This window comes from Molossus molossus, unplaced genomic scaffold (genome assembly GCF_014108415.1).
Source record: "Molossus molossus isolate mMolMol1 unplaced genomic scaffold, mMolMol1.p scaffold_m16_p_3, whole genome shotgun sequence".
Lineage (NCBI taxonomy): Eukaryota > Metazoa > Chordata > Mammalia > Chiroptera > Molossidae > Molossus > Molossus molossus.
The window spans coordinates 119,951,229-119,964,616 of NW_023425366.1; the positions used below are offsets into that span (position 1 = coordinate 119,951,229).

At 46.8% G+C, this 13,388-nt stretch overlaps 1 protein-coding gene across 2 annotated transcripts in view; it reads left to right on the forward strand.

Annotated features, from left to right (window-relative positions):
- Nucleotides 1-10,067: 10,067 nt before the first annotated feature.
- Nucleotides 10,068-13,388, forward strand: part of PKD1 (polycystin 1, transient receptor potential channel interacting) — a 49,563-nt gene continuing 46,242 nt past the window's right edge. For both annotated transcript variants that reach the window (XM_036279909.1, XM_036279910.1), the window contains exon 1: nt 10,068-10,273. In XM_036279909.1, coding sequence (XP_036135802.1) covers nt 10,068-10,273 — 206 coding nt within the window. The remainder of the gene's footprint in view (nt 10,274-13,388) is intronic.

Sequence of the window (13,388 nt, forward strand, 5' to 3'; positions counted from 1 at the left end):
CGATGTGAGAGAAAAACATAACTCAGTTGCTTCTCATACACACCCAACTAGGGATCGAACCTGCAACCTGGGTATGTGCCCGGACCTGGAACTGGACCTGAAACCTTGGTATATTAGGATGATGTTCCAACCAACTGAGTATCTGGCCAGGGCCAAATCTTTGTTGTTAATCTTAATATTCTACACTTTATTTTTACCTCTCTTTCAGTCACATTTGCCAGCAGGTTTTTGTTGTTGTTGTTTTGTTTTTTTTTTTTTTTTTTTTTTTTTAAATATAGAATGGGAGGGAGAGAGAGGAAGGGAGAGAGAGTGAGAAACATCGACGTGAAGGGACACATCGAGTGGCTGCCACCCGCACGACCAACCAGGGCCGGGGACAAACTGCAACCAAGGTACATGCCCTTAGCGGGAACCGAACCCGGGTCTCTCCAGACCGCAGGCCGACGCTCTAACCGCTGAGCCAAACCAGCCAGGGCTTGTTGTTGTTGTTTTTAATGCTCACCTGAGGATATTTTTCCACTGAGTTTTACACAGGAAGGGGTAAGGATAGAGAGAGAGAAACATTGATGTGAGAAAGACTTATCGACTGGTTGCCTCCTTCATGACCCTGACCGGGGCCAGGGATTGAACCTGCAACCCAGGTACTTGCCTTTAACCGGGAATCAAACCAGTGACCCTTCAGTCCGCAGGCCTACATTCTAACCTCTGACCCAAACCGGCCAGGGCTTGCCAGCAGGTTTTTAAAAAACATCTTAATAGCTCTTGCCGGGCCTATGTGGCTCAGTGGATTGAGCATCACCCCACGGACTGAGAGGTCCTGGTTCGATTCCTGGTCAGGGCACATGCCTGGGTTGTGGGCTCGATCCCTAGTAGGGGGCGTGCAGGAGGCAGCTGACTGATGTTTCTGTCTCTCTCTAAAAAGTTAATAAAAACATATTTTAAAAAACAGCTCTTGATTTTATTAATCAATTCTACCCTTTCTTTTAAAGTGAATAATTAGTTTTCTCATTTCCTTCCTTCTACTTTGGTTAGGTTTATTTTAGAGTTGATTATCGAGAATGTTGACATGAACTTAGTTTATATACTGGTTTGATTTTTCATGCTTAATAACAAAAAAGTGATGTTATCCATTTCTTTCCATGTATAACTTTGCCTCCCACAGATTTAATAAAAGGTTTGCTCATTACTACTTATTTCTATATCATCTGATTTTAATTTTGATATTTTCACCCAAGAGTTATTTATTTATTTATTTTTCATGAAAAATCAACTCCATCTGTGTATTTAAAAAATTTTTTTTCTTTATTGATTTTTAGAGAGAGTGGAAAGGAGAGAGAGAGAGATAGAAACATCGACTGGCCACCTCCTACATGCCCTGAACTGGGGATTGGGCCCACAACTTGCGCACGTGCCCCAACCATGAATTGAATGGGCAACCTTTTGGTGCGTGAGTTGATGCTCAACCACTGAGCCACACAGGCCAGGCTATGTATTTTTTTTTTTTATATCAAATAACATTCCAAGAATTCAAGTGCTGAAAGAACTCAAGCATTTCATTTTTATTTATTTTATTTATTTATTTATTTATTTATTTATTTTATCCTCACCCGAGGACATTTTTCCATTTTTTGTTCAGGTAGAGTGGGAGGGAGAGAGAGGAACAGAGAGAGAGAGAGAAACATCAATGCGAAAGGAACACATCGAGTGGCTGCCACCCACACGACCAACCAGAGCCAGGGACAAACCGCAACTGAGGTACACACCCTTAGCGGGAACCGAACCCGGTTCTCTCAGGACCGCAGGCTGGTGCTCTAACCGCTGAGCCAAACCGGCCAGGGCCATTTTTATTTTTTTTTTAATTAATTTTTTTATCCTCACCCAAGGACATTTTTCCATTTTTTGTTCGGATAGAGCCAGAGGGAGAGAGAGGAAGAGAGAGAGAGAAACATCGACGTGAAAGGGACACATCGAGTGGCTGCCACCCGCACAGTCAACCAGGGCTGGGAACAAACTGCAACGGAGGTACATGCCCTTAGCGGGAACTGAACCCGGGTCTCTCTGGACCGCAGGTTGGCGCTCTAACCACTGAACCAAACCGGCTAGGGCTAGCATTCCATTTTTAAATAGTCACATTTATACATATATATAAAGGAAACTCAAAGGAAAATATTCTTTCAATAAAATGCATCCAAATATATCCTCCAATGTGAATATTCTTGTGTACTCTGATTCTATCATCTGACTTATCTAATATAAACTTATCTCCCTGAAAAATTTAAGTACACACTGTGGTTGATTAAGCTGATTCATACTTAGGTATGAATGACTGAAAGATCTTTAACTCTCCCAGAAGCTGCTGCGGTTTTGTTTTTAAAAAATATTTTTTTCCTCTATTGATTTTAGAGAGAGATAGAAACATTGATGAGAGACAACATAGATTGGCCACCTCCTGCATGCTCCCCATTGGGGATTAGGCCCACAACCTGGGCATGTGTCTTGCTCAGGAATCAAACCAGTGACCTCTTGGTGCATGGGTCGATGCTCACCACTGAGCCACACCAGTGGGACTACTGCAGTTTTTAAAAATTAATTACTTTTTATTAATTATTTTCTGTTACACGTTTCTCCTTTTGTCCCCCTTGATACCCTCCTCCCAATCCCACCCCCTACCCCCACACTGTTGTCTATGTCCATTGGTTGTGCATATATGTTCTTTGGTTTATCTCTTCTCTCCCCCCACCCTTCTCTTCTGAGGTTTGTCGGTCTGTACCCTACTTCTATGTCTCTGGGTCTGTTTTGTTCATCAGCTTATTTTGTTTGTTATATTCCACAAATAAATGAGATCATGTGATATTTGTCTTTCTCTGATTGGCTTATTTCACTTAGCATAATACTCCCCAGGTCCCTCCATGTCCTTTCAAAGGATAAGTGATCCTTCTTACGGCTGCATAGTATTCCATTGTGTATAAGTACCACAGCTTTTTTATCTACTCATCTATTGATGGACACTTGGGCTGTTTCCAGATTTCAGCAATTATAAATAGTGCTGCTATGAACTTAGAGGTACATATATTTTTTCTCACTGGTGTTTGCCCAAGAGTTATTTAAAAGAGGGTATTTTAATTGCCATGTGGTTAGATTGTTACAAAGTAGCTATATCGAGGCATCATTTATGTACAATAACATGTTAAAATATACAATTTGGTGAGTTTTGACAAGTATATAGTCATTTAAACATTACCATACTAATTATATAAAACATTTTTATCAACCCCAAAATTCCCTCCTGTCACTTTGCAGTAATTTCCTTCCCTTATCTCTAGTCCCTGGCTACCTGCTTTTTTTTTTGTCTTTGTCACTATAAGTGTTTAGATATTTAAGAAACAGTTTTACTGAAATCTGATTGACATTCAATAAATGCACATATTTAAAGTGTACAATATAAGGTTTGACATATGTATATACCCATGAAACCATCATTGTAAACAAGATAATGATTGTCAGGATATCCAGCCTTGTCCAAGTTCCTCTACCACAGCTTTCTACTCTGGTGGGCATCCCTGGCCTAGAACTGTGGCCCAGCTGTGGGCAGGACTCAACATGGAGTACTGTTCATGGATGAATGGCGCAAGAGCACCTCTAGGGGGCGGTGTTGCCTAAGGCCACTTTCTTGCCTAATCATTTCTCCCGATCTTGTCAACATATTATTACATAAAATAGAACTTGTTAACTATGCTGTTCAGTCCTCTATATCAGTGATTTTCAACAGTGTGCAGCAAAAATTTTTATTGATTTATTTTTATTAATTTATTTTTGTTACAGATATTTCTTCCCTCCACCCCCACCCTCCTCCAGATACCGCCCCCCACAGCAAGACTTTTTTTTAAATCCTCATCCAAGGACATTTTTTCCATATTTTGTTCAGATAGAGTGGGAGGGGGAGAGAGAGAGAGAAACATCGACGTGAAAGGGACACACTGAGTAGTTGCCACCCGCACGACCCAACGAGGGCCAGGACAAACTGCAACCGAGGTACGTGCTATTAGTGGGAACCAAACCCCGGTCTCTCTGGACTGACAGCAGGCCGACGCTCTAACCGCTGAGCCAAACTGGCCAGGGCCACAGCAAGAATTTTTAAAATATGTAATAATTGACTATTTAGTCAGAGTCACTGACTCTTTCTCTTTGGATAGTCAAATAAAAAAATGACAACAGCCAACACAATAGCTTTCCAGTGTGAGTGAATAAAAATCATATTTTTTTCTTTTTGGCCAAATCGACAATAAAATAATATTTTTTTTTTTTGGTGTGCCACAGAATTTTAGTAATTAGCTTACATGTGCCATGAGATGAAAAAGGTTGAAAATCCCTGCTCTATATCTGCACTGACTTTAAAAATTGCTTAAGCCCTGACTGGGTAGGTCAGTTGGTTAGATCCTTGTCACCATATGCCAAGGTTGTGGGTTCAATCCCCAGTCAGGGCACATAAAAGAATCAATTAATGAATACATAAATAAGTGGAACAGCAAATTGATGTGTATGTGTGTGTGTGTGTGTGTGTGTGTATCTCCCCCTTCCTCTCTCTCTAAAATCAATAAAATAATTTTTAAAATTGCTTTATTTTTACAATTCAAAGGAAGCTGCAATAAAGTCTCCCATAATGATTTTGAGAATTTTTTTTCTTTTTTTTAACCTCACCAGAGGACATTCTTGAATTTATCTTTAGATAGAGCAGGAGGGAGAGAGGAAGGAAGAGAGGGAGAAAAATATTGATGCAAGAGAGACACATTGACTGGTTGTCACCCACACATCCCCAACCAGGGCTGGGGACAAACTGCAGCCGAGGTATGTGCCCTTAGCAGGAACCAAACCTGGGCCTCTCTGGTCCGCGGGCTGATGCTCTAACTGCTGAGCCAAATGAGCCAGGGCTGATTTTGTGAATTTCTAATAGTTTAGCTCTCTGTGTTGATATTCTATTTTTATTGATTTTTTTGATTTTTAGAGAAAGAGGAAGGGAGAGAAAGAGAAAAACGTGAATCAGTTGCCTCCTGCACCCCCCCCCCCCCCCCCCCCGGGATCAAGCCCAAAACCAGACAAGTGCCCTGACTGGGAATTGAACTGGTGACCTTTCAGTGCCGAATGGGACATCAGTCTTTGGTTGGACCAGGACTGCCCAGTGTCTAATCTCAGCAGCATTTAGAACCTAAAACAGTCATTGTTTTTTGGAGGGGCTTATTTATTTATATTGAATTTATTGTGTTGACATTAGTTAATAAAATTATATAGGTTTCAGTTGCAAAATTATTTCTTAAAAATCCTCACCCGAGGATCTTTTTCCATTCATCTTCAGATAGAGTGGGAGGGAGAGAGAGAGAGAGAAACATCAATGTGAAAGAGACATATCAGTTAGCTGCCTCCATCTGGCCAGAGTGGTTCAGTGGTTCAGCGGTTCAGCATCAACCCATGCACCAAGAGGTCGCAGGTTCGATTCCCAGCCAGGACACATGCCCAGGTTGTGAGCCTGATCCCCAGTGGGGGGCATGCAAGAGGCAGCCAATTGACGTTCTCTCTCATCTATGTTTCTATCTCTCCCTCTCACTTCCTCTCTCTCTCTAAAATAAAGGGAAAAAAGTTAGTGACCCCACAACAAGGTATGTGCCCTTGACCAGAATCAAACCTGAGATTCTTTGGTCCGTGGGCTGATGTTCTAACTGCTGAGCCAAACCGGCCAGGGCCTGACCAGGGATTAAACCCAAAACCTAGGTATGTGCCCTGACTGGGAATCAAACCCAGGATCTTCCAGTGCATGGGGACGATGCTCCAACCAACTGAACCACACTGGCCAGGGCTCATTGTTTCCTTTTTTATTTTATTTTATTATTATTTACTTATTTTTAACATTTTATTTTAATTTTAATTTTTTCCCTTTATTGATTTTGATTTTAGAGAGAGGAAGGGAGAGGGAGAGAGAGATATAGAAACATCAAGGAGAGAGAGTATCGATTGGCCACTTCCTGCATGCCCCCACTAGGGATCTGGCCCACAACCTGGGCATGTGTTCTGACTGGGAATTAAACTAGTGACCTCTTGGTGCATGGGTCAGCGCTCAACCACTGAGCCACACCGGCTGGACACATTTTATTTTATTTTATTTTAATCCTCACCCAAGGATACTTCCCGCCCCGCCCCCCCCCCCCCCCCCCATACATCTTCAGATAGAGTGGGAAAGAAACAGAGAGAGAAACATCCATGTGAGAAAGCCACATCGACTGGTTGCCTCCCGTAACACTTGACCAAGGCCAGGGACAAACCACAACTGAGGTAGGTGCCCTTGACTGGAATTGAATCTGCGACTCTTTGGTCCACAGGCCAACACTCTAACTGCTGAGCCAAACCAGCCAGGGCTCATTGTTTTCTTTTTTTAATCCTTTCCTGGACCAATCAGGTTTTCTTGTTTCTCCTCTCCTGGTAGTTTCCTCCCTTGTTTTATGCCAATAGTTATTATTATTATTATTATTTTTTATCCTCACCTAAGGACATTTTTTCCATTTTTTGTTCAGATAGAGTGGGAGGGAGAGAGAGGAAGAGAGAAAGAGACAGAAACATCGACGTGAAAGGGACACATGGAATGGCTGCCACCCGCACAACCAACCAGGGCCGGGGATGAACTGCAACCGAGCTAATAGTTATTATTAACTGTTAATAAAAACCTTAACATCAATATTTGATCAAGAATTAAGCATTTCATCCGGCCCGTGTGGCTCAGCGGTTGAGTGTCGACCCATGCACCAAGAGGTCACTGGCTGGATTCCTGGTCGGGACACATTCCCGGGTTGTGGGCCCAATCCCCAATGCGGGGCGTGCAGGAGGCGGCCAATCGATGTTCTCTCTCATCGATGTTTCTATCTCTAGCTCTTTCTCATGTTCTCTCTCTCTAAAATTAATAAAAGGGAAAAAAACGAATTAAGCATTTCTAGGGGAGGAGGGTGTCCAGGAGGGAAACAGAGAAACTTCTGTAACAAAAATAAGTTAATAAAAATTGAGGGAAAATAAAAAAGAATTAAGCATTTCTAGCCCTGGCTGGTGTGGCTCTATGGTTAGAACATTGGCCTGCACACCAAAGGTCTTGGGTTTGATTCCCAGTCAAGGACATATACCTGGGTTGTAGGTTCAGTCCCCTGTCCATTTGAGGCTCATGCAGGAGGCAACCAATCAATGTGAGAGACACACACAGATGTTTCTCTCTCTCTTCTTCCCTTCTACTCTAAAAAAGAAAAAAGAAAAAAATATACTCGGGTGGGTATTAACAAAAATAAATAAATGAAATAATAATTAAAGATTTCTCCAATGTCCCCCTCCCTGAATCAAAGATCTTTTGTCAATTTCTTTTCTCTGTTTTAACACAAAGTTTGTTGAAACAATTTTCAGATAATTAATTTCTTCTTTAAACATATGTCTTTTTACCTTGGTTGATGGTCCTATGCACCAGAAGGTTGCTGGTTTGATTTCTGGTCAGGACATGTGCTCGGGTTTTGGGCTCCATCCCCGGTAGAGGGCATGCAAGAGGCAGCTGATCAGCTGCCAATGGATGTTTCTCTCTCTCTCTCTCTCTCTCTCTCTCTCTCTCTCTCTCTCCCTCCCTCTACCTTCCTCTCTAAAAATTAATAAACTATTAAGAAAAAAAATAAGTATTTTCTATTTCAGAAATCCTTTCCAAACTATTTTATTTATTCCACAACCATCTTCAGACAATCATTTAGACTTGATTAATCTCTTATTTAGCACCACTGTTTCTCATGGGTGTATCTCCCTTCATCTTGAGTCCTTGACTCTAATCAGTTAGTCGTTTGGATCTAAAAGTTTGGGTTTGGAATATAATCCTGGTTTTGGCATTTACTTGGTGTGTGACATTGCAAATTTCTTAACCTCTCTGTGCCTTAGTTACACCATTTAATAAAGGGAATAATATGCCTGGCTGGTGTAGCTCAGTGGACTGAGTGTTGTCGCATGGACTGAGAGGTCCAAGTTGGATTCCTGGTCAGGGCACATGCCCAGGTTTTGGGCTCGGTCCTCAGTAGGGGTTGTGCAGGAGGCAGCTGACTGATGTTTCTCTCTCATCGATGTTGCTATCTCTTTCTCCCTTCTCTATCTCTAAAAAATCAATAAAAACGTGTGTGTGTGTGTGTGTGTGTGTGTGTATCCATCCTCACCTAAGGACATTTTTTTCCCCATTAATCATGAGATAGATGGGAGCAGGAGGGAGAGAGGAAGGAAGAGAGAGAGAGAAACATCAATGTGAGAGAGATACATAGAATGGTTGCCAGCCACATGACCCCAACCAGGGCTGGGGACAAGCTGCAACTAAGGTATGTGCCCTTAGTGGGAACCAAACCCAGGCCTCTCTGGTCCATGGGCCGATGCTCTAACCGATAAACCAAACGGACCAGGGCCTTCTCTCTCTCTCTCTTTTAAAAAAGGTAATAATAATAGTACCCACATGCTAGAGTTGTGAAGACTCAATGGAATAAGGCAATGAATGTGAATGGATGGGGAAATGATGGATGTGGGTTTTCTCCCTTCTCACTCTCAAGAAGCTCTCACCACTAATCTTCCCAATCCCTGTACCCAATGGTGGAACAATTTTTTAATTAAAAGTTTTTATTGATTTTTAGAAAGAGAGGGGAGAAAGCAGAGATATATCGATGTGAGAGATGAACATCTATCGACTCCTGCATCTCCCCTACCTGGGATTGAGCCCACAACCCAGGTATCTGCTCTGACAGGAATCGAATCAGCAACCTTTAGGTGCACAGGGTGATGTCCAACCAACTGTGCCACACCGGCCAGGGATGAAACAAATTTATTATTTCTTCATTATTAAAAAAAATTGAGATATAATTAACATAGCATAAAATCCACCCTTTAAAAAGCACAGTTCAGTGATTTTTAAAAGAATATTTACAAGGCTATGCAACCATCACCACTAATTCCATAGCATTATGATCCCCAAAAGAAACCCTATACCCATTAGCAGTCACTCCCCATCTACTCCCCCCACCCCCATCCCTGTAGCCACTTATCTACTTACTGTCTTTATGATTTGCCTAATTTGGACATTTCCTGTAAATGGAATCATAATATGTAGTCCTTTGTGGGGGGCTTCTAGCATGTTTTCGGAGTTCATTCACGTTTTTAGGTGTGTATTCTTCCACCAGGAGCGTTAGTTTCGTAATTAAATCCTGCACACACAGAGGAGCAAAAACTCCCTCTGCAAAGCCAAGCACGGAGTACTTCGTGACCGTGAAAGGAGAGAGTGGACAAGCAGCGGCCGGAGAGTGCCGGGTGAGCAAAGTGCTGTGTTCTGTTCTCCGCCCGCAGGCGGGCGGCTGCGGGATGCGGCACTTCACTGGCCCAGGTGACGCGTGGGCGTCACCTTCGTGACTGCGGGGACTTCGTGACTGTCGGAACTCCAGGAAAGGACGCGATGTATAGTTACCGAGCGCTTACTGTGCTCCAGGTTCTCGGGATACGGCGCAAATCGAGATGGACAGAGGCGCTGGGAGTGGATGAGCCCTGAAATCTGCCGCGGTGGTTATTATTGCTGGTGTTTTCCGTATTGTGGCTGTGGATACTGCGCAGGGCTGGGAGGCGCGGACGCGACGGGGAACTGAGGCGAGCACCTCTAAGAAGAGTGCAGAGGTACGGGCGCTCTGAGGGGCGTGGTCATATGAAGCCCCCCCCGCTCCCCCCCCCCGCGCGGTGGCCACATTGCAAGAACAAAGGGCGGGGTCTCCACACGGTGACGGAGGGGGCGGAACATGAGGGCGTCCCGCCCCGCCCCGCCGCGCGGGGAGGAGGAGGAGCCGGTGGCGGGCCGCACAGCATCGCGAATGCGCGAGCGGGCTCCTGTGGACAGAACGCGCGGCGGGAGCGGGCGTCACGCAGGCAGACAGGCCACGGTCGCCCCTAGATCCCGCCCCGCCATGCAGTCCGCGGGCCCTGCCTGAGTCGCGGCCGCTGGCGCCGGGCGGGCTCGGGGTCGGGGCCATGCGCGCGCTGCCCTGACGATGCCGCCCGCCCGCCTAGCGCTCGCCCTGGGCCTGGGCCTGTGGCTCGGGGCGCTGGCGGGGGACCCCGGGCGCGGCTGTGGGCCCTGCGCACCCCCTTGCCTCTGCGGCCCGGCTCCCGGCACCGCCTGCCGCGTCAATTGCTCGGGCCTAGGACTGCGGACGCTCGGGCCCGCGCTGCGCATCCCCGCGGACGCCACCGCGCTGTGAGTAACCCGCAGCCCTGCAATGCGGGTCAGGCGGTTGCCATGGCGCCAAGCGGGCGCGAGGACCTAGTGGGGCGGTGGGGGCCTAGCGGGGCGCAGGGCTTCGAGAGGCCTCCGCGCGCTTGCACCCCCTTGGGAGAGGCCCGGCCGGGCAGGCCGCCGGCCTGGCGGGCCTCTCAGGGCGTGGGCGCGTCCCCGGCCTCTAGAAGGGGAAACGGAGTGCGGGCCAGGCCTCTCCCAGGGCGAGGCTCCAGCGTAGTGAGGTCGGCCCAACTAAATAAGGAAAACCTGGGATCGCGGCCGGCTGTCAGCCCGCCTGGAGTGGGCCAGAGGGAAACAGAATAATCCCGGTTTCTGTGAAAGCAGAGACATCCCACCCAGTAGGGTTCTGCAAACGCGAGCTGATGGGGGGCCTGTGGCAGCGTGCGAGGGCGGGATGGGGCGGTCTCTGAACGGAGACTGCAAACACTTAAACGCTAATTAGGGACTAATAAGATTTGGCCTGGCAGGTACCCAGCACCTGAGAGCCCAGAAGGAAGCTAGGAGGTCGAGCGCGCTGTGTGGGATGGCAGGAAAGGCTTCCCGGTAGAGGTGTCTAGACAGTGATTTGATGCATGTGTAAGAATTGGCCTGAAAGCCCCGGCCGGTTTTGCTTAGCGGTTAGAGCGTCAGCCTGTGGACCAAAGGCTCGCCAATTGGATTCCCGTCAAGGGCACCTACCTGGGTTGCAGGTTGGATCCCCACCCCGGTTGGGTTCCTTCAGGAGGTTACCAATGGATGTATCTCTCTCACATCCATGTTTCTTGTTTCTTTCTCACCCTCCCTCCCTTCCACTTTCCCTATAAATCAATTGAAAATATCCTCAGGTGAGGATTAACAACAAAAGGCAATGCGTGAGCCTTGGCCAGCTGGTTCAGTTGTTTAAAGTGTCCTTCTGATACTCCAAGGGTGCCAGTTCCATCCCTGATCAGGGCACATGTAAGAGTCAACCAATGAATGCATACATAAGTGGAACAATAAATCCTTGTTTCTCTCTTTCCCTTCCTCTCTCTCTCTCTGAAATAAAATAAAATGAAAAAAAAAAAAAGGCAATGCTTGAGATGAATCTTAGAGATAAACAGAACATTGCAGGTGGGCAAGGTTAAGTAAGAAAGGCAAAGCAGTGTGAACAAGAGAGAACTTGCATAGGTATCAGTGATGCTTGAGCAGCCGTGAAGGATGGATTCTGGGCAGGAGTAAATACAACATTCAGAAGAGATAAGATCATTCCACAAATTCTAAAAACAAACAAAAAACAAAACAAAAAGAATTGGCTTGAAACTTAAGGATGGGCAGGAAGGTAGGTCTAGGGGAAAGGAGGAGGGAACCTTGTGTGCAAAGACCTGGAGGCTGGACTTGGTTGTGTTTAGATGTAGGTATACCCCCAGTGTGGCAGCTGCAGGAAAAGTGTGAGGGAGTGGGGGCACCATGGGAGGTGGGCAGGGGTCCTGAAGGGCCTCAAGTGTCCTGTCTAGGGCTCTGATGTTATCCTGGGAACCGTGAGTGGGTGGGGTTTAAAACGCCAAAGAGCTGTTGTCAGGTTTGCATTTTGGAAGTAGTAATGAGTCAGCCTTTATGGAGCATTTGCCTTGAGTGAGGTCCTGTGCCAAACTCTGGTTGTGGCTGTCATGCTTAACCCTCACCCCTAATCCTCTGAGGTGAAAGTAGGGTGAAGGTCCTCATTTTACAGATGAGGAAATGGAAATGCAGGTGATGCATTTTGTCCAAGCACACGTACCAAGTAATAACCAGTACATGGCAGAGCTAGGTTTGACTGTGAGGTGCTCTGGATCCACAATTGGAATGAAAATGTTGCAGAGGACCAAGATTTGCAGACAGTTTTCCCTGGGGCTTGGAGCAGGCTCAGGGTCTGCTGATCCACATCCCTATAGCCCTGTTTGGATTTCTTGGGCACTTCCAGGCACCTGAGGCAGGACTCCATCTCTCCTTGGCCGAAGGTTGTTAAATCTGGGGGTGGGCCCTGGCATTCAGTTTTGTAAAAGTGTTCCCTGGGTGACTCCAGTCACCTTTAATTAGGGGCCTAATGGTCAGTGTTTGGATGTTGGCGCGGGGAGAGTAGGGGTACATGCTTCTTCTGAGCAGTCCAGATGTTCTTGGAGCTTTGCCAGGTGGACTTGAGGGTGGGGGAAAGAGTGGGTTCTCCATGGCCAGCTGGGAGCTGTGGGGGCTGTGCTGGGTCTGTTATCTTGCTTCTTGACCACTAAACCATTTGCCATCTCTGCTATCTCTGAGGAGATGAGCCTCCTGCCTGCCACTGGAGCTCACATAATTACGTGAGATCCATCCTACCCTTTGCTTCTTGGTGCTGTGGGTGAGATTACCTTCGTCCCTGGTGGGCTGGAAGATGCTGGGGATCTGGCCTGGCTCCCGCTGGCTAGTCCCAGCTGGCCTCTGGGAACTGTTCAGGGAATAAACAATGCTGGTGAATCCAAGGCCTGCAGCAGAGCGCATGCTTAGGAGGCTCTAGTAGACCATGATGGAGCCCAGACCTGTTGCTCTGCATGTGTCCCCTTAGGCTCTGCTCCTGAGTTTTGGAGGTCCTGGGAGCTGGTGGCCTGACCTGGCCTGAGCTGGCAGGATTCCAGGCTTGTTGGCCCCTCTGAGTGTGTGACAGGACCCTGGGAGGCATGGGTGGATGGGGAATAGAGGAGACTTCAAGCTCTTATTTACACCCCCAGACTGCTTGTGGGAAATTTCCAGAAGGCTGAGGGTGAGGACCCAAAGGAAACTGGGCCCTTGGGTGCAAATGGTGAGGCCCCTGCTGGTTCCCTAAATGCCCTCTGAGCTGCCCCAGCCTTTCTGCCTATCAACCCTGCAAACCCCGTCCTCTGGGAGAGGGAGATAGGTGAGTCTTCTCTTCTCCAAGAGAGAACAGCTGAGCTTGGAGAAGCCAGGGAACCTTTTGGGACAGAGTGTGCATGTTCAGGGGATCCAGCAGCCTCCTCTGGGAGGTTCAGGCTTGATGCTTCTGCTATCAGTGTCTTGCAGCCACCCCTGTTTCAGACTCCTTGGCTAACCTGTGGTGTGGCAGGACAGCTGTGTCTGGAGCTGAGTG